Here is a 21,050-nt window from a genome sequence, read left to right on the forward strand (position 1 = left end):
AGATTTCACTTTTAACACATGCTTTGCCTTTCGGATGTTCCTTAGGAAATAAGTATAATGGTTCAGAAGGGAGGAAAAGAACGAAATTTCTATTTCAGAAACTTCACAAAGAAGAATAAATCATTACTGGGCTAGTGCCCATGGATTTGATCATTTGGCCCATTATTTCTTTCAAGAGGTGATTTGGCCCATTAATGATCACTTCTTGCGAGAACGGCCCAATATAGAACCATATGAAGATCATGGCCCAGTTTCCAGAGAAATACACCTTGGGTTGCCTTTTAACACTTTCCATTTCTTCTTCTTCTTCTTCTCCTCGGCGAAAGGTGTTCGGACTGAAGGTAACAAACTAACAACGGTGTTTTTATTTTCTTTTCAGACCTTCACCATGAAAATTACTTCTTAAGTATCTCATGATAAATTCTCTCTAATGAAAACCTATAAACGAAAAGTCATTTTACAACTACACCTATAGCTTTATTTTGAACGGCAGATCTATATTATTCACGTTCAAACATACACGCACATCATATTATTATTATTATATTATATCATGTTACACTCACGCACAACTTATGTTATTACAATATTATAAGCCATCGACTGGCGCATAGTACATGTAGCCTTTGGAAAGAGCTCACACTCATGGCCTAGCAAGCCGTACACGTACGTACAAACGCACGTCGGCACCGCGTACACACGCTGACACGCGTGCCTTAATTTATTGATGACGACGAAGAGTGCAATAAGCAATACTACGATCGAGCTTGTGTTGCGTATACAGTCGTATACACACATAGTACGGCGTACGGCGATATCGACGTATATACGGCGGGCCGGGCTACTTGGAGCAGCACTTGTGGCAGTCGCCGGACCAGTCGTCGCAGCAGGATTTGTCGTCGTATCCGTCGCAGTAGTGCTTGCAGTCGCCGCCGGACCAGTCGCAGCACCCCTTGCCTTTGCAGACGTCCTCCTTCCCCGGAGACGACGGCGGCGGCGGTTCGTCCTCGTGGTCCGGCGGCGACGGCGACGGGTCCTCGTGGTCCGGCGGCGATGGCGACGGGTCGTGATCGCCGCCGTCGTGATCGTCATCTGCATGCATATAGACGACATATCAAATACTAATTAATACTAAATGAATACTATGAAGAAGGCATGCATGAACACAATACATGTAGTAGTATATCGTATCGTAGTCCCTCCGTTTCATAATGTAAGTCATTCTAGTATTTTTAATATCCATATTAATATTATTGTTAATGAATCTAAATAGATATATATGTCTAGATTCATTAATATCAATATAAATGTAACAAATACTAGAATAATTTATATAAATGTGAGAAATACTAGAATAATTTATATTGTGAAACGGAGGAAGCAGTATATATGTGTATGTGCAGGAGAAAATTTAACGAAAAATTGTATGTATATATATGCATGCAGGGTGTGTGCTAGCTAGCTAGCTAGCTCACGTACGTGTTTCTTCGGCGGAGGCGACGTGGATGAAAGCAGCGGCGGCGAGCAGGAGAGTGAACACCAGTAAAGCCAACTTGGACGATGCCGCCATGGCTGCTAGCTTTAAGACCTTAAGTGATCTTAATTAATTTTCAACTCACGGTATAATTAATTAGGACTGGATCGCACAATCTCGAGTGTGGTGAGAAGCCTATGCGTGCAAACCAAGCGTATTTATAGGCAGGATGAAGCCTTCTTATGAGATTTAGGGTTCTGGTAGTAGTGCGTTAGTTACTAGTTGATGACACACTGCGTCTTCTCATGTCGACCGATTCAAGGTTATACGTATAGCAGAACATATATAATTAAGCTGACTAGCGACCAGCTATAAGAGCATCCACAATAGTAAAGTAAGGTGCTCTCTATAAAACATGTATATTTCAGCAATAGACTCGATTAATAGTAAACCACCTTAATAGTATGTCTATATTGGTATCTATATCTCTCTCATTCATTGCCTCGTTTTTCTCTATAGACTATCTTTAAGTTAGTAGATAGCTTTGCTCTCTCTCTCTCTTCATTTAATACCTTTCAAGTAGGAAAATATGCTGACATGGATCTCTTGTAGAGAGCCTATAGATAACCATTGTGGGTGCCCTAACCGTTTTGCCATTCTGATTACCGCATTAATCCCCGGTTGCCGATTACTCCCTCCGTTCCATTGTTCCATTTTAATTAATTGCAGTTATAAATTTTTATGTCTAACATTTGATCGCTTGTCTTATTAAACTTTTTTATAATTAGTATTTTAATTGTTATTAGATGATAAAATATAAATAGTACTTTATGCTCAACTTATTTTTAATTTTTTTTAATAAAATTTTTAAATAAGACGGATGGTTAAATGTTGGGTGCGGAAAATCAGAACCACACGAGAAATGAGTGGGAGGAGTACATTATTCATAAAAGGTCAACTTTACGATGGCCCGGCCACCAATGTCAACAACTAATCACGCCATAGGCATGCCCATTTGCATCAAATATATATGTCATATGAAAGCAAAATTCGTGGAAACCCCAAGCCCACATGTCTGTTTAGAATATTTTAGCTTTTCAAACCAAACACCACCAGTACAAGTGTGAGTGTGTGACGCCATAGGAGAAGGGCGATTTTATTTGGGCGCGCGTAGGATTAATTTCATTCGCCGATCCGTTAGGTGAGCTCGGAAAATGCGAGCACGCCGGCGCTGGTCGTCGGTCGGCTCGCCGCGAGCTACGATGATTGGGTCGTCGATCGGTCGTCCAGGACGGGGTCCTGCAACCGAGGAGGCCATCGGATGGCTTAATGGGGATAAGTCAAATGTCACATTTACGAATGAAAAATAATTTGCAAAAAAATTTTTATATACGTGTTATTAGTGATCTAAAAGCAAATGCTGAAAAATAAACTTCGATAAAAAACCCTCAAAATTAACTCCAAATTTAATGTTGAAAATTTGAATTTTGGTTGATAAGGATAAGCATAAGCGAAAAGATGAGACCAAACCTTTTCACCTTTTTAGGTGGCGGGCCTAAGGCCCAATGGGCTGGCCTATCCATCACGTGAGACCCAACTGAAAAAGGCCTCATTAGATGCGAAAGTGCTAATTCGTGACTAGTCACGCACCGGCCTACTCGCACGAAGAACCCCGCCTTTTCATTTTTTGGCATACGTATGTTTTGTCGGCTTATCTACTTTCTTTTTTATGTAAATGTCGGTTTAATAATTTTTTTACTATATAGGCTAAATCTAGATTGGTTTTATGCATACTTCTTTTTCCTTTTTGGCTTGATTTTTCCATGGGCTCAGTAATTTTGGCCTATTTATTTTCTTCAACTTTTTTACTTTTTAAGTTTGTTTTTAATTTTATACGTGTAAAATTTATATATACAATACAAAATTTATACATTAACATGTAAACTTATATACATGTATACATAGTTTTTATACATATATACATATATACATATATACATATATATATATATACATATATATACATATATATATATATAATTCTTTATAGTGTGTAATATAAATTTATACATATAAAAAATTGTATAAGTGTATATGTACCAAGTATATACACAAATATTTTATATATACGCATATAAATTTATATATACATTATATATATACACAAATTTATATACTTTGTATGCATATGCATATACGTATACGTAATAGAGGTGGAGCTGGTTGCGTATCAACGGCCTCCTCCTTAGTGATGGGCTTGTACATATGGATTTGATTTGGACTGTTGAGGATTTATTGGGAGCATGGCCCATTTCTTCAGCCCAAAACAACAATTATCTGTGGCACCTTGCAAACTTACAATTTGAGAAGTTGAGAAAGTATTTCTGGGTATGTAGCTGGAGCGCTAAATATGCATGCTTATATTTTTGAATAAAGGGAGTAGTCGAGTAGATTAATATGGTATAGTGATGTATGTTACTAAGACTAATACTCAGGTGTATATAAAAGTACATGCAAATAATAATTGAGGGCTACTACATAATGCTATATCGTTTCGATAAAAAAGAATATGTAATACTTATAATGCTATTTCCTTAGGTATCAGATGTGGTATCTATGATACTAGATAGGTATATCGAATATGATACCGTGATACCGGACGTAATACTCATATCATGATGATGTCAGCATGACACCATAGGTATCAGATCATGACATCAACTATTTTATTTGAACTGTATACATTTTTCTAGTAATTTTGAATAATATTTAATTAAGGAGAAGTGTTTATTTATGAACCACCATGTGTGATCTGCTTCATATGAGTTGTACGGAGCTCGCTCCATCGGCCTACGGCGAGCAGCACTCGCCGGACCAGTCGCATCAGTCCTAGACACCCTTGCATGGGCAGCATGGCGGCGGCGGCGGTGGTTTGCCATATCCACCGCCTCCGCCGTAGTACGGCGACGGTGGCGGGTCGTAGTAGTCCGGTGATGGCGGCGGGTCGTAGTAGTCCGGTGAGTGCGGCGGGTCATAGTAGTCCGGCGATGGCGGTGGGTCGTAGTATTCAGGGGAGGGCGGTGGGTCTTCGTGGTCCGGCGACTCCGGCGGATTGTCACCGTCGTCATCTGCAGCATTAATTGGGAGCACGCGTTACCTACATATTAAATGCAAAAACAAATATGTACTTCCTCCGTTTCACAATGTAAGTCATTCTATTATTTTCTATATTCATATTGGTATTAATGAATCTAGATAGATGTATATGTCTAGATTCATTAACATCACTATGAATATGAGAAATGTTAGAATGACTTACATCGTGAAACGGAGAGAGTACGTGCCTATGTTCAAGTTCATCAAACCGACGAGCACAATATATAATTCATCGATGAGCCGGTTCGTTAAATTTTTTTTTGAAAAAAGATGAAATTATGCATGCATGTGTGTGTGTGTGTGAGAAAAACGATCGAATTGATTAAGAAAATATTTCAACTCCAGTATGAAAATCAAACTAAATTATATGCACGAATTAATGAGGTACGGTGTGTCGGTGTGTGCTCACGAGTTTGTTCGGCAGAGGCGACGAAAGCAGCAGCGAGCAGGAGAGCGAAAACAAGCAAAGCCTTGGACGACGACGACGAGGAGGACGACGCCATGTATTCTTTTAATTTCTCTCCTCACGAAGTGAAGATATATGTAATCGAAATTGCTAGTTTAATTTGAACTATTTCGAGTGTGTGATGAGAATCGATCGATAACGTAACTAGACGTGTTTATATAGGCAGGATGAGGCACATACATGTGATCTAGTACTGTATACGTACTCTTAGTAGATGACGAACCGGTGCTTAATTTTGAGCTTCTTGACGCCGTCGATCGACCGATTCAAGGTAAAGAAATATGTACTGTAATATACTAGCAGGCTAATAACTGCATGCAAGTACTTCATATATGCAAGTACGCTTGGCATCTACCATACGTACGTGCTCGTTCGATTCACCGGAAATTAATCGAGTTGCAAATTAAGTGAAAGTCAATCGTTCGATTTGATCGATTTAACCACAAATGGAGGTGCTCAGCTACAAAAGCAAACTCAATTATATTTGCCAGGGCCGTCGGCCACAAATGTGGCAAGTTTAGTTAATTCATCCTCACAATATGTACACATATAATTTCTGGATATATATATGTCACTATTTAAGCGAAGTTCATGGAAACCCAAGTACGCACATTTCTATTTTCCAGACCAAAATAAACGTAAGATAAGATATGAGGTGGCCTTAGATAAAAAGGGGGAAAAACTAGGAGTAGCTAGCTAGTCCAGATTGAGCGATCCATCCGTGAGGAGGCGTACGTTATGGACATTCGTGAGATTGCTTATGAGGTGGGGAGCGGGCTATCAATTCGTCGATCGATCCTTGTGTTATGAAAAGGTTTAGCTGCTTCTCACATTTTGGATAGATAGGACACAAACATTTTCTCCAACAAAAGTTGGATTAAATTTGGATACTCGTAGCACGTTTTTCAAACTGCTAAACGGTACGTTTCGTGCGAAAATTTTCTATATAAAAGTTGTTCTAAAATATCATATTAATATATTTTTCAAGTTTGTAATTAATAATTAAAACTCAATTAGTCACACGTTATTACAACCTCGTTTTACGTGAAACACTTAATTTTTATCTTCATCTATATCTTCAGGACATTTAAACACCACCATAAGCTCGATCCTGTAGGCCAACTAGGCCGAAGAAGGTCAACTCTAAAGAACGTTTCTATGAGAACGCTGACCCACAAAAGTTGTCTAGGCTAGACAGGTTACGAAATGACAAGTATACCATGTAAATGTTCCTATCAAAGAGATGATTATGTAAAACCCAACATAAACAAAACACTAGAGTTTGCTTCAGATGCTTGTAAGTTATAAATAGACTCCAAGATATGATTTTTATTGCCTTTATATACTTAGAGATAAGTGTTTGTCTTTCCACAACACTCGTAATGATCACTGTAAAGAAAAAAAAAAGTATAAACACTACTCCCTCCATCCCATAAAAAAACAAATATAGAACCGGATGTGACATATTCTAATACGATGAATTTGAATATTCTAATACAATGAATTTGAATAGATGTATGTCTAAATTCGTAGTATATGGATATGTCACAGGTACTAGTAGGTTTTTTATGGGACGGAGGGAGTAGAACGTAGCTAGGCTTAGGACAACTAGAATCTGAGTCCTAGGCTTAGCTTCTTAATCCCCATGCAAATTTTATAAAAATATAATGTAATTTCTAAATGTTGTCAAGACTATATTAGCATATCTAGACTGTCAAAGTACAATAATATTTTTTTTCCCTAGTAGGTGTAGATATCTAGTAGCTCAGCTCTCCGTATATACATATCTAGACTGCCAAAGTACAATAATATATTCTTTTTAAAAAATATATATTGGTCCTACTATATATGTGGTCATAGCCTTCCCGAAAGGCCGAAAGTGTACACATCTCAAAATTAATGATTTTGACTTGATGATCTCCATAATGAACATCTCTCTCAAACTCTCAGTCATCTTGTTGACATACAATGGGATATCTATGTAAATAATAACTAATATAATCTTATGTCTCACGCCCCAGCCCTTGTGACCTGTTCAATCGTATCTAGTAGGTGTAGGGAATAAGATCGACAGACGCAATCTCTCTCCGAATACGCGAATATTAGAGAATAATTAAATATCAAATAATTAGATTTTAAACTCAGATCGTCTAGTGTATCATTTTATGAAGCTAGCCGAAAGATGTCTGATGTTTCTTCAGTAAGTCAGGGCAGAACATTGAAACAAGCAAAGCCAAAGTTAATATTCTTCAAAGTAATTAATGAGCAAGTGACGTTTTATAATTCCTCTATATTTGACTATGTCATCATAATTTGTCAAGTGTGTTTTTCTCGCTAGCTCACCGTTTTTTAATAATAGATATTTTATTAAACCGGCATCGATATCTGCAAAGGGTACACAGCCAACCTAGCTTAACGGAAATATATATCCACAAAGGAGGCGCGCGGGGAGGACCGCGAGCGGTGGTTCCAGTGGCGGGAGGTGCGTGGGCTGCGGATCCGGTGGCTGGAGGCGGATCCGACGACAGGGAGGTATTCGGGTGGTGAATTTGGTGGTGGGGAGGCCCACAGGTGGGCCGACGGAGCTCGGGCGCGCCTGTCGATGGGTGATGAAGCTCAGGCGGCGACGGAGCTTGGCCGTGGCTAAGGTTATGAGCGGGTGGCGACGACGAGGCTTGCAGGCGTGGGTCCTACGGTGTGTTGGCAACAACAAGTACAAAGATTCGGCGACGTGGACCTCGACCTCCTTCCTCCGCGCCGGCAGGAGATGCTCTACACTAGTGTCCAAGTGCGCTGTGGTGGTCGATTTGTGAATCTTTAGTGTGTTGCATGCATGTTGTGGTTTGTGATTTCTTGAATTTGTGATTGTGGGATTGGAGGATGCGATGTTTGATTTGTGGATTTGTTATTGTGGGATTAGATGCAAATTCATAGAATCTGCGATTGTGGGATGTGATGTTTGATTTGGATTTGTGATTGCGGGATTAATGACAAACTGATGTAGATTGTGAATCTGGTTTTGGAGGTTCTAAAAATAAAATTTAATATTTTTGCCGGTCGATTTTTTTTAGCCAAAAATCTCTTTGCTGGCGGTCCGTATAATGTAGCCGCCATTGAAAACTGTTTTTCGCAAGCCGATAAGGCCCACCTACGATGATTATCTATTTTCATTGACCCTGATCACATGCGGATAGAGAGTCCGCTGGTGAAAATGTGTTATGGCCATTAGGAAAAATGGATTTTGTAATAATGACAAGCCATCGTCATTTCACGACCTCTCCCGAGAAAACCAAAGAAAACTAATTAGTACTCCCTATGCATGACATCGTTGACTTTTAGATGACATTCGATTATTTTCCTTATTAAAAATATTATATAAATATCATTTATTTTGTTATGACTTCTTTTATCATAAAGAAATTATAGTATAAACTTACACTTTTACTTTTACATATTTATACTAAAATTTTGTATAAGATAAATGGTCGAACAATCAACGGTCGAACAATCAACGGCCAGATCGGCTGACGCTGCGCACGCCGTCGCTCGGCGGTGGAGGCGGAGCCGCTGCGTCTCCCGCCCATAGTCGCCCGTCACCACCGTGCCCGCAGCCGTACCGTGCCGCGTCATTATGTGAGGCAAAAAATTACACATCTATAATGTGAGGGAAAAAATACACATCTATAAAAAGGACGAAGATTCATTTTATAGCTTAAAAAGAAGGCACGCAGCTGTAGTATCCATCACTATTCACTGAAGGTGGACGACGACCACAAATGGCGTGCAAAAAATACACAACAGAATCAGGGCAACGCGCGGATGTGCTCGCCGACGACCGCGCAGGACTGTGTCGGCGGAAGGTGACGCAGACGACCAGGACAGGCTTCCTCTATGCCCCTGATTCTGTTGCAACACCGGAGAGGAGTCAGATCCAGCGGTGCACCATCTATGTCCACGAGCTGCCGCCTAGGCTCACTCCCTCGGAGCAAACCACGTCGCCGGTGTAGGGAGAGGTTGTCGCCCCGGTGGCCGATGATGCTGCCGGCTACTCCCAGATCCGGAAAAAAAGGATAGAGATTGGAGAGTGAATGGGAACAGGTTGGATTAGGGTGCCAACCCAATCCAACCTGTTCCCATAAAATTACTATCATGGATGTTCATTATATTGGTAGGTAAAAAAATTACTATCATCACTACAAGAAACTTGTTAATCCGTGATGGATTCTCCGTGACGGATTTACGGATCGTCACTGACAGACATACTCCGTGACGATATTTTGTTTTTCGTCACAGATGAGCCCAGTGGATATTCACAGCCCACAAACTCGTGACGGTTTTATCAGGACCGTCACAATGTATGATTTTAAATTCGTCATACTCTAGTTAGCCTAGAAAAATAAAAAACAATGTATGATTTTAAATTCGTCATACTCTAGTTAGCCTAGAAAAATAAAAAAATTGTAGCGCAAAGAAAAACAAAAAATATGATTGCAAGAAGAATCAAAATATTTGTTAAATTTGAACATAATATTTTTGTTGATTTGTTACGTGTATATAATGGTTTGTTAAATTTGAACAAAATAATTTTATTAATTTGTTACATGTGTATGATGCATAATATGGCAAACTAAAAAAATATTGTGCGCATGCGGAAAAAATCAAAATATTTTTGTTAATTTGTTACATGTATATGATGATTTGTTAAATTTGAACAAAATAATTTTGTTAATTTGTTACATGTATATGATGCATAATATGGCAAACTAAAAAAATATGGTGCGCATGGGGGAAAAATCCGCAGCATGTGGGATTTGAACCCACATTGAGCAGGAAGGTAGGAAATATGTTACCAATTGAACCACTTGTTGTAGATGTCCACTTCTGCACTTATATATTTTTATTTATTTATTATTGGCCCAGCATCCCTGTTGGCGTGGCCCATTAATGCCATTCACTCGAGTTGAGTTGGTCCAGGATGTTGCCCACAGTGTGGCCCAGCAGCTGGAGTTGGCATTTCGAAAATGGGGCCCAGCAGCCGGAGTTGGCATTTCGAAAAGAAAAAAAGAACTCGAATTTGTAAAATAGAAGAAAAAAATGCAACCAACGAGAATCGAACCCATGACCTACTAGTAGAAGGCGCCCCATCCTACCACTGCGCTAGTTGGTTTGATGTGTTATTGTAGGATTCTGTACTCTTTTTGACCTGTGTATGTATGGAGGAGTAAGGTTTCCTCAACCGTGACTCAGTTATTCAGTTCGACACCCAGCCGCAACCAATCTAAGACACCGCCGCCGCCGACGGCGAAATTTGGCAGGAGCGGCGTTGCCGCTGCCCACCACTGCCGCGTCGTTCAGCAACGCCGCCTCCTTGCCTACCGTGCCATCGCGCATCACCGCTGCACACCAGCCGAACAGCGACATCAGGCACCACCGCCGCCCTACAACGCCATCCTGTAGATCTGCAGCACCGCCGCCCTCCATTGCCGCACCAACGAGCGATGCCGAGTGCGGCCATGCGTCCACCTGGTGACAAATTCAGCTGTTGACCGGACTCCTGAAGCCTCTTCTCCCATCTGCCTCAACAGCCAGCCAAGGTAATATCTTCTTCTTCTTCTTCTTCTTCTTCTTCTTCTTCTTCTTCTTCTTCTTCTTCTTCTTCTTCTTCTTCTTCTTCTTCGATTTAGTTGGATGTAGCATTTGAATTGGTGCAGCTTGCTCATTGTGGTTTATCTACAATGTTTGATTAGATGGATAGAAGTTGGGTGCACAGCAGACTATTTTCCCCTGAATACATTGACGGCGTCAAAGAATTTATGAGTTTCATTCAGGGGAAATTCAATGAGAATGTTGAAATTCTATGCCCATGTAGCAGATGCCTTAATCAGAAGTACCAAAGACAGGCTGTTGTGAAGAAGCACATACTGATGAATGGTATGGAAACTACTTATACTCGGTGGATTCATCATGGAGAGAGCTTAGATGTCAATGTTATTGACGATCCTATTGATATGAATGAAAATAATGATGGTTCCACAACTATGGTGACAGAGGATGACAACTATGGTGATCGTTTGGAAGGAATTTTAGGAGACCTACAGACTGCAGCGGCACAAGCAAGACCGGATGTAGAAAATCAAGTTGGTGCTGAAGAACCTCGTGATAAAGAGTCATTTTTGAATATTGTCATGAGAGAGGCAAAGCGTCAACTTTATCCTGGTTGTACCAAATTTTCAAGGTTCTCATTTGTGGTAAGGCTTCTTCATATGAAGTCATTATATAGGATCAGCAATTCTGCTTTTTCTGCACACATGAAGCTATTGGCTGATGCTTTCCCAGAATGCAATACACTCCCAAAATCATATGATGAAGCAAAAGGCATTCTAAAGGAAATGGGTCTTGGTTATGAATCAATACATGTGTGCTACAATAATTGTGTGCTGTTCAGAAAGGAATATGAGAAGCATGACAATTGCTCGGTTTGTGGTCTCTCGAGATGGAAAGATGCAGAAAGAAAGAAGATTCCACAAAAAGTGTTGCGGCATTTTCCATTGGCACCTAGGCTAAAGAGGATGTTTTCGACCAAAGAAGCATCAGAAGCGGCACAGTGGCACAAGTTAAAGCGACAGCCCGTTGAGAATAATATGAGCCACCCAGCTGATGGCGAGGCATGGCAAGATTTTGACCGTGAATATCCTGGTTTTGCAAAGGATGCAAGAAACCTTAGACTTGGCCTAGCTACTGATGGGTTCAATCCTTTTTCAGAAAAGAACACAAAATATAGCATGTGGCCTGTGTTTGTTGTGCCCTACAACCTAGCACCGTGGGAGTGCATGGAGGAATCAAACTTTATGATGGCTTTGCTTATTCCAGGTCCGAAATCACCTGGGAAGGACTTTGATGTATTTTTACAGCCTCTTGTAGAGGATTTACTTGAGCTTTGGGCAGGTGTTGATACTTATGATGCTATTACTGGCAAATCATTTAAACTTCGTGCAGCGGTTTTGTGGTGCATCCATGATTACCCAGCTTTGAGTACTCTCTCAGGGCGTACAACAAGGGGCTATTTTGCTTGTCTCCATTGTGACAAGCATCCTCTTTCATATGCCTTAAGGAGCAAAATTGGTTATTTTGGGCACTTCCGTTTCCTTCCAAAGGAACATCCTTTGAGGAGAAACAATGAGTTTACTGGACTTCACGAAAGCAATGATCCACCAGGTAAATTCTGTACAGAAGAGTTGCTGGCTGAATTGGAGAGAGTTAAAGACGTCAGACCTGGGAAGCCACAAGGAACTGGGAAAAGGAAGCGTTCCAACTCTGAAGGGGGTCATGTGGAAATTTGGAGCCGGATGGTTAGTTTATGGAAGTTGCCATATTGGAAAAAACTAAAGGTGAGACATAATCTTGATGTGATGCACATTGAAAAAAACATATGTGAGAACCTAATTGGGACAATTCTCAATATAAAGGGCAAGACAAAAGACACAGCTAAAGCTAGGCTTGATTTGAAAGATTTGGGTATTAAAAAGGAGCTGCAATTTAGAGAGGATGGAGAGATGCCTCATGCTAGATATACCTTGTCTACTGAACAGAAGAAGGCTTTTTGTGCTTTTTTACAAGAGGTCAAGTTTCCAGATGGATTTGCTTCCAACATCTCAAGATGTTTAAATGCTGAGGGAACAACGGTACAGGGGCTGAAAACACATGATTGTCACATTCTTTTGCAAAGAATTTTGCCCGCTGCCATGAGAGGATTTCTGGACAGTGATATTTATGAAGCAATAGCTGAGTTGGGGATGTTTTTTAGGAAATTGTGCAGCAGAACTCTTAACAAGGATGTGCTGGTTCAAATGAAGAAAGAAATCCCTATAATTTTGGTGAAGCTTGAGAAAATTTTCCCTCCAGCTTTCTTTGATGTGATGGTACACCTTGCTATACATTTACCTGATGAGGCATTGCTCAGGGGTCCTGTGCAATATGGGTGGATGTACCCAATTGAAAGGCGACTATATACTTTGAAGCGATATGTGAGGAATAGGTCACGACCAGAAGGTTCAATTGCCGAGGCTTATATTGCTGATGAGTGTCTGACATTTTGCTCTAAATACATGGACGATGTTGAAACAAGATTTAATCGGGAGCCAAGAAATAAAGGTTTCTCCAATGAAGAAGCTTATGGTGTTGATGTTTTTGGGCATGGAGTTAATTTTACTTCTGCACCTGAATATGTATATGATGAAAATGGCATTGATCAAATGGTGTGGTTTGTGCTAAACAACTGTGCCCAAGTTGAGTATTACGTCAAGTATGTTCTATATACTTACTTTTAGACTTCTTCTATATGCTACCTTTGTGTTGCACACTAATTTATTTTTTTTTCTGCAGTTTGTTCATAGAAGAGTTAGAGACACAAGGGGTGCCTAACATTGAAAGAATGCTTCGACAAGGATTTCAGACCTGGTTTAGGAACCATGTTAGTGTTCATTGTCAAGTTATATATTGCATAATGTAACTTCTATTTTTCTAATATATGTGTGTTGTATGCATGTGGCAGATTTTGAAGAAGTATAGTACAAATCCAGAAGAGGTGGATGTTGATATCTTCTCCTTGGCATGCGGTCCTGATTTGAGAGTTAGAAAATACTCCTCGTGCATAGTGAATGGTGTGCGGTTTAACACAGTTAACCGTGACAAGAACAAGAAGACACTGAACAGTGGAGTAATGTCACAAGCTACACATAATGGTCAGTTAATTGATTTTTTTGGAAACATAAAAGAGATAATTCAGTTGGACTATAACTTAGAGGAGAGGTCCGTAGTTTTGTTTGAGTGTGACTGGTTCAAACTGGATGGAAAGAGGACTGCACTTAAAGATGATGGCTTTTTTAAAAGCATCAATGTTGGAAGTTTGTGGTACAAGAATGATTGTTTCATATTGGCCACTCATGCTACGAAGGTTTTCTATTTGCCAGATACAAAGCTGGGTGAAAATTGGCAAGTTGTACAGACATTTGACCATAGGCATCTTTATAACGTAAGTCAGACGGAGGTTAGTGCTACTGCATATCAAGAAGACGAGTGCTATGATGAGGAGGATCCACGCCGACCAGTTTCTAGCATTATATATGATACGCCTTTAAATAGAGATGATGAGCGTGGCCCTGTTTTTGAAGCTGCTGAAATTGCTCGGTTGATGAAAGAATCTAGCAAAGAAGTGAATGTCATTGGTGATGAAGATGAAGATGAAGAAGATGACACACTTATGGAGTATTTTAACGAAGAAGATGACTCAGTTATGGAGGTCGATAGTGACGACGAATAGTTCTGTTTGAATTTTATGTTTTAATATTTTGTCGTAAGGCTCAATTAGTATTTGAGACCATGTTCTACTTATTTGAGACCATATGTTCTATTATTTTAGATAGCCTCAATTTGTATTTGAGATCATGTTCATCTATGGAATTTATGTATAATTGGTTCGATGCCAAACTATTCATATCCGTTTTTCAAGTTTTGATTCTTTGTTGGCCTAAATGGCATTTCAACTTGCCTGTGTCAATGAAACTACAGATTTAGTCTCTACTAGTTGAGCCTTTATTTTTTTATTAACTAGAAAAAATACCCGTGCGTTGCAACGGGTGAAGGAATCCGATCGTCTCAACTTACTTAGTGTGCGAGTTTTTTATAGAGATTTCCTATACGGTTCCTTTTGTATTTCCAAAAGCAAACAAACTTATAAACCGACTCAAATACGGATTTGTATTTTCAAAACTGAACAAACTTAAAAACGACTCATATACGGATGACATACCAAAGTACCAGCAAAAACATCTTCAATTTTTATAATAGTAGACACTTTGTGATGGGTACTAGTTGAGCCTAAAAATGTTTTTAAAAATATAATCGTGATGCACCACTCACCTAGGATATGTACAGCACCACATGACATGATAAACCATGTGCGGTGCTTCACATACAGCTCTCGCCGGACATCGGGGATCGCCTTGTTTGGCGTTGGGCGAGTGACCTATTGTTTTTAGTGCTTTTAGTGCCTGATTCGACTGACCTTCTTTAAAACAATCATATCTTTTTCATACGGACTCGAAATTAGACATATAATATATCCACAGACATCTACAGAAAAAGTTACATCCGATTCTCCCCGCTTTGCCGGGTTCGGTGAAATTAGAACTACCAAATTCCGCTTACAAAATTATGTTTTCTAGGCGAGAAGCTCCGGAACCCCTTGGATAGAACTTTGAAAAAATTCCTCATGCTTCATCTTTTGTCCGTTTGAGCTAAGAATTTCTATGGTTGGTTGCAGTGTGCTCCGAGACTCGAAAAAAATATCAAAAAAAAAAATTCGCATATCTCTCCTCAGCACTAGAGAGAGAAAGCAACATTGACTCTGTGCGTTCGCTCCGTAGGTTTAGTACGGTGTGCTGTCTCCTCCCAGCTGATCATGTTGTGTAACATAAACTCTGTACATATTGAAGTGCAATCCTTTTGCGTGTTCGCGAAAAAGTAATGGGATCATGGGGCTTGTTTGGCCAAAATTCCTAATTCCTAAATTTAGATTAGTGGAATATGACTAATACCGATGGAATAAGATAGATTCAAGGGAACAAATTTGCTTCATGCATTGTTTTATACCACTTACTAGCTAGAAGCACTAATTGGGAAATTATCAACACCTATATAGTTTTATTAATCATTATCAACATTTTTTTAAGATAATAATCATCAACATAAGGGATCATAACATGATGAACTATGTGTATCATATATGGTGCTTGTCTAACCTGATTTTCTAATTCCAACAAAAAAAATTAATGGAGTATGAAGGAATGAGACAGATTCAATCATTCAAGGGGAACAAATTTTACATAGTAGCAAATCTCAAATATAAGACTTATTATAATATATACTCATCTAGAAGGTTCCAAACAAAACAGGGGCTTTGAGTTTTCAGGATAAGGGGAAATCCCGCGCGCCCAAGCGGCTTGGCGCGCTTGATGTGCGCCAGCCCGAAATATTTCACAGTCCGAATTACCTTACTACCCTTAGGTTCATAAAATATAAAATATAGAGAACACTTCCATCAGAAAATTTCTCAAGGGTACATCGGTAATTATGAAACAGCACTTCCCAATTCCTCCAAAAACCTAGCCGCCACTCATCCTCCAAAACCCATCTTCCAGCCGCCACCCATCTTCTAGCCGCCACCCATCCTCCAAAACCCTAGCAGCCACCCATCCTCCAGCCACCTTATCTCACCGGCGCATCAAGGCCTGCCCGCCGCCACGCATCCTCCAGTTTCCCATCCTCCAGCCCCGATGGAACCCTAGAACGCTGTTGGAAGGTTCCATCCGCCGCCCGCGCGCCCATCGTCACTGGGAGGCTCCGAGCGCGGCCACCACCAGCATCGCTGTTATGGCGCCGAAGAATCCAAAAGGAAATCGGGTAGCAGGTATAGTCCTAACATCACCTCGCTCTTGACTTTTTTGTGGCGTTTGGATTTGTGGAGAAGACCGGTGGATTTGGGAAATTGAGGGATGATAGATGCAAAGCTCTGTTTGCTGGATTATAGTTAGAACTTCCATTTGCAGTGTTGGTCATTTTACCTGAAAAGATAGGGTACATGCTTCTGCCTTTGCAGTAAAAAATAGGTTCACAAGATGATTCTTGTTCATACCCTACAGTTATACATGAATATGGAATGGAATGGAGGGGGAGAGAGTCATACTTTGCTTAATTACTGGTAAACAAAAATCAAAGAGTACAATAATTCATTTAGCATATGGCACTTTCAGTCTTGTTGACAAATTCCTGATCAGTTCATCTATTCTCCTGATGCTTGTGCATGCAATTCATGACAATATTTTAAACAACGTTTAGTTGAAAGGCATCTCAAAGAGCCAGCAGTATATATCATTTTTTTACTAGCAATATATATCTTTGAGTCCACTAACCATTAATAATATTCCAATTCATCTGTACCTCATCCAAGACATGGTGTGCTATTGCTACTCTTGTGGCTTATCTATTGTTCACTGAGTCAGTAACACATTAATTTATTGTTGCTGTCTACCATCCACCAGTTCATCTGAGTCCATACGAATTGGAGCGCCTAAAAGAATGCATGAAGAACAGTGCAAGGCTGAAGGAGCTTGGACTTCCTGATCGCTACACCCCAGTTTTGGAAGGCTATGTTGGTGTTCATTCTGACCAGAATCAAAGTGGAGATTCGGAGTCCGAGTATGATCCTTTAAAGGATGATACTGGTGAAGGAGATTTGATTGATGATGAGAATGCAAAGGTTGTAATTCCTTTATGTTGACAAGTCTTAACTTGTTATTTTTCTTCCTAATTCAATGTAATACTATGTTGACCAATCCATGCTTTTCTTTCCAGCAGTGCTCTAAGGAGAAGACTCGCAAGAACTGTAACAACAAAACTTCAAGTATCCAGACTGGTGGAGTCAAGTTTCGGTCTCGCAAGAGAGTTTATGCAGAGCAAATGACTCCTAAAGTTACAAGGTCAAAGAAAAGCATTGCCCAACAAGATGCAAGTCTCACACCAAGTGATATTTGTATGCCAGCTACATCACAAGCTAACGCTGGAGATCTCGATGGCAACTTAGATGACCACACACAGGCTGCTGTTGAAGGCCAGTTCTACTGCCACATTTCTTGGTTACATTCCATTAACATGAGTCAGCTATAAAAATGTTTAACTTGCTGATCTAAGTTTATTGCTTGTTTACCTTTTGAAAATATTAACTTGAGTTTTAAGAATAAAAAAAATTAATGAAACCAATTTTCACATTTTTACTTGACAACACTCACATGACCACCGGGTCTGATGCTATCGACCAACATAATCAGCACAACCATATGGACAATGGAGGTGATGAATTCTTACTGTCGTTATGTAAGTTTTGTTTGTATGATGAATGCTTTTCTTACTTGCTGCCCTTTTTTAGATGGCTTCACCCAGCATGATGACAACACCCTTGTGGCTGATGTAGTTGATGGCATTACTCAACACGGTGACCACAACCAGATTACCAACGAAGGTGAGTTTGTTCATCTATTTTCCATATTTCATATTGTCTCAGTTGATCAATATTTGTATGCAAAGCTTTCAATTCATGATCATCTTGGATCAATGTTTGCTTCACCTCAATAATTTTAGTTTTAATTTCAACTGCAATGTACATTTACAACTAGGGGGAGTGGAGAGAAGGGACCGGGGAAATAATATGGGACGTGGTCTCCAAAGGTTAAACCGAGCGTGCCGTGGCAAGCTGCAAGTTGTCATAACTGAAGGGAATATAAGGCCAGTGGTTCCTCTTGTTGCTGCAAAGTTTGCAACTGAATGCAACATCATAGTTAGGAACCATGTGCCTATACTCCCGCATTGGAAGCTATACAAGGAAAAACCTGCATCTGCGTACGTTAATCTGTTCTTAGGAAAACTAAAGGTACATGCATTCTCTGGTCCTTTCCACATTTAGTCTCGATAGAAGATCCATTGTTTGTTATTTTAAGCCATAAATTACTGAATTGATATTCTTTTCTATAAATGTTCTTCCATTCGATTAGGCCAAGTTTGACATAAACATAGAGGATGATACAGTTAAAATGGCTTGTACTGAGATGATGAAGTCCGCAGTTCGCCAACAAAGATACAGGCTGAAGCAAAAATATTTTGATCCTTTTCCACTACATTTGGTTACAAAAACTTCTCCTGTCAAATTCATGAGTAATGAACAGTGGACTCAACTCCTAGAATCATGGAAGAGTCCCCAAAAGATGGTATGTTCTCTCTGCAAAACCAGATTGATGCCTTGTGCATGCTAATCTATCACCAACCTTACATGTATTGTTGTCTTTAATGTAGGAGATGTGTCAAAAGAACAAAGAAAACCGAGGGAATGTTAAGTACCATCACACAACCGGATCTCGTGCATACATGGTTCATGTTGAAAATTTGGTAAGTGGGCCATTTTAAGCACCATATAATTTTTTTGTATGAACAAGCTACTGCTTAAATACGTCTGCCTCAGCCTAAACAAGATGATGTCCATGCTCATGTTGTTATGTTCATGAGAGTCCATTAGTTTGTGGAATGTTCAAGGACACTATATCTGATCCGATGCCAATACATTGTGTGAAAGGTGACGAGTTAGGTTTCCATCTATGTCTAAGTTGAGTGTGTTAATAGATTAAAAGTTATTGTTTTTATGTCTGTGTATGCAGTGAAAGACCTCTGTTGCAGTTGTTTGTCTAAGTGGAAAACATAGTGTGACTGTGTGCAACAAATGAGGCTAGAAATTAGTTGAACATGTTCTTTTAGATTCTCAATTGAACAGTAGCTGCCCAGATTTTCGTAACATCTTAATTCATGCTGGACCTAATGCATATATGTTGTTCTCAGGATGACAAATACAATGATGAAGAACCTAATGCATTTGATTTGTTCAAGGAGTTCCACTACAGCAAGAAAAAAAAATGCTACACCCCTGTTGTACAGGAGGCTATTGTAAGATAATTTTCAGACTTTGATCTTTGTAGTGCTTATTTTTAATTCTCTCAACATCAACCATGTTTGCTACTTTCTTGCTAGACTCGGATGGAAAACAAGCTATCTACAACAACAGAAGGTGAAGAACTTAAGTCAGCGGCTCAAGTTGTTGCTGATGTGCTTGCTGAGAACACCAAGAAGAATCGGTTCTTGAAGAATGTGGGGTTCCATAATGCCCAGCCTAGATTCAGTGAGCAGAGCACTGAGACAGAACTAGAAGCGGAGAAAAGGACCAATGCTGAGCTTCGTGCACAGGTGGCTGATTTGTCAAACAAAGTGCAAGAATCTGAGCAGGCAAGGATTAAAGACCGAGAGGAGATGAAGAGGAGTCAATCTGAGATGGAAGCAAAAGTTAATCTTTTGCTCAGTCAAATTCGACCAAGTTAAGACATGCATGGTGCATATCTTTTGCCTCTAACTACATGCATTTTGCTGCTGCTAACTTGTGTCAAGTCAATTTCGACCAAGTTAAGTCATACATGGTGGTATATATTTTGTTGCTGCTACTTGCATTTTGCTGCTACTGCATGCTGCATGAATCAAGCTGCTGGACTTGTATGCATTTCCTGAGTCTGTGTTATTGGCTGTGTGCACTTTTGTATGGTAACTGTTGTTGGATGAAGACTTGTGTAATGTGATGCTGGATGAAAATTCATGTGATATGTTGTTGGATGGAAACATAAGATTTTTTTTATTTAATGTGCTGCTACATTAATTCCTTGTGGGCTGTGTATGTGGGCTGAATGTTTGATAATGGGCTGTGTATATGGGCTATATGTGCTGCAGTAGTGGGCTGAAGAGTGGGCTAAAAATTAGTGACGAATTTGGGCTGCAGTATGCTGAAATGGGCTTGCAAAAAAGGCTGAAAAATTGCTGCGAAAATGGCTGAAATTGGGCCAAAATTGGCCCATCTTTGATTCTGGCCTGTTAACAAATGGGCTGAGGTAGTGTCCATGTCATCATCCATGTAAGCAACCATGCAAGCATCTATGATGATGTGGCAATTCATCCGTGACGGTTATTTTTCGTCACAGGAAATGGGCTTGGGCTGGACTAACTAGGTCTAGGGCAATATCGTGACGGTTTAAAACCGTCACCGATTCTGGTACTCTGTGATGGTTTTCGACAAATCGTCACGCATGTCAATCCATGACGCTCAATCCGTGATGATTTCTTAAACCATCACAGATGCTGTTTGGTGATGGTTTTCTAGTGATCCGTGACAGATATTTTTCATCACGGATTAACAGGATTCTTGTAGTGCATGGATGTGTGATGACATTGGCAGGATTATGTGGTGGTTTGCGATAGTGATAAAATTACTCTGGATAGTGAGAACAAAAATATAATAACAAAAAGTATTTTTAT

The 21,050-nt window shown here is 39.9% G+C and overlaps 3 protein-coding genes and 1 non-coding gene across 4 annotated transcripts; 2 read left to right on the plus strand and 2 right to left on the minus strand.

Annotated features, from left to right (window-relative positions):
- Nucleotides 1–517: 517 nt before the first annotated feature.
- LOC4329797 (uncharacterized) lies at nt 518–1,662 on the minus strand. The gene is made up of 2 exons (XM_015768647.3): nt 1,480–1,662; nt 518–1,092 (listed from the first exon to the last, which is right to left on the minus strand). Exon 2 carries the CDS (start codon nt 1,090–1,092, stop codon nt 574–576), a length of 519 nt encoding a protein of 172 aa, XP_015624133.2. The 5' UTR covers nt 1,480–1,662; the 3' UTR covers nt 518–573.
- Nucleotides 1,663–3,974: 2,312 nt separating this feature from the next.
- LOC9272019 (uncharacterized) lies at nt 3,975–5,226 on the minus strand. Its single transcript, XR_010739053.1, has 2 exons — nt 5,040–5,226; nt 3,975–4,602 (listed from the first exon to the last, which is right to left on the minus strand). It is a non-coding gene; the product is annotated as an uncharacterized protein (transcript).
- A 3,646-nt stretch (nt 5,227–8,872) lies between these two features.
- Nucleotides 8,873–14,415, plus strand: LOC112937912 (uncharacterized). Its single transcript, XM_026023087.2, has 4 exons — nt 8,873–9,033; nt 10,969–13,398; nt 13,479–13,566; nt 13,648–14,415. The coding sequence occupies exons 1-4, from the start codon at nt 8,873–8,875 to the stop codon at nt 14,413–14,415; spliced, it is 3,447 nt and encodes a 1,148-aa protein (XP_025878872.2).
- A 2,820-nt stretch (nt 14,416–17,235) lies between these two features.
- Nucleotides 17,236–20,069, plus strand: LOC4329799 (uncharacterized). Its single transcript, XM_015768993.3, has 8 exons — nt 17,236–17,412; nt 17,508–17,685; nt 18,079–18,119; nt 18,214–18,579; nt 18,701–18,913; nt 18,999–19,091; nt 19,536–19,640; nt 19,725–20,069. The coding sequence occupies exons 1-8, from the start codon at nt 17,236–17,238 to the stop codon at nt 20,067–20,069; spliced, it is 1,518 nt and encodes a 505-aa protein (XP_015624479.1).
- Nucleotides 20,070–21,050: the final 981 nt, after the last annotated feature.

This window comes from Oryza sativa, chromosome 2 (assembly GCF_034140825.1).
Source record: "Oryza sativa Japonica Group chromosome 2, ASM3414082v1".
Classification (NCBI taxonomy): Eukaryota; Viridiplantae; Streptophyta; class Magnoliopsida; order Poales; family Poaceae; genus Oryza; species Oryza sativa.

Excerpts from the sequence above, each read along its gene's own strand:
- LOC4329797 (XM_015768647.3), bottom strand. The coding sequence starts at position 1,092 with ATGACGATCACGACGGCGGCGATCACGACCCGTCGCCATCGCCGCCGG.
- LOC4329799 (XM_015768993.3), top strand. The coding sequence starts at position 17,236 with ATGAAGAACAGTGCAAGGCTGAAGGAGCTTGGACTTCCTGATCGCTAC. Across the intron at positions 18,580-18,700 it reads TGTTCTTAGGAAAACTAAAG|GCCAAGTTTGACATAAACAT; the intron begins GTACATGCATTC and ends CCATTCGATTAG. Across the intron at positions 19,641-19,724 it reads CTGTTGTACAGGAGGCTATT|ACTCGGATGGAAAACAAGCT; the intron begins GTAAGATAATTT and ends CTTTCTTGCTAG.
- LOC112937912 (XM_026023087.2), top strand. The coding sequence starts at position 8,873 with ATGGCGTGCAAAAAATACACAACAGAATCAGGGCAACGCGCGGATGTG. Across the intron at positions 9,034-10,968 it reads GAGAGGAGTCAGATCCAGCG|ATGCCTTAATCAGAAGTACC; the intron begins GTGCACCATCTA and ends CCCATGTAGCAG. Across the intron at positions 13,399-13,478 it reads CAAGTTGAGTATTACGTCAA|TTTGTTCATAGAAGAGTTAG; the intron begins GTATGTTCTATA and ends TTTTTTCTGCAG.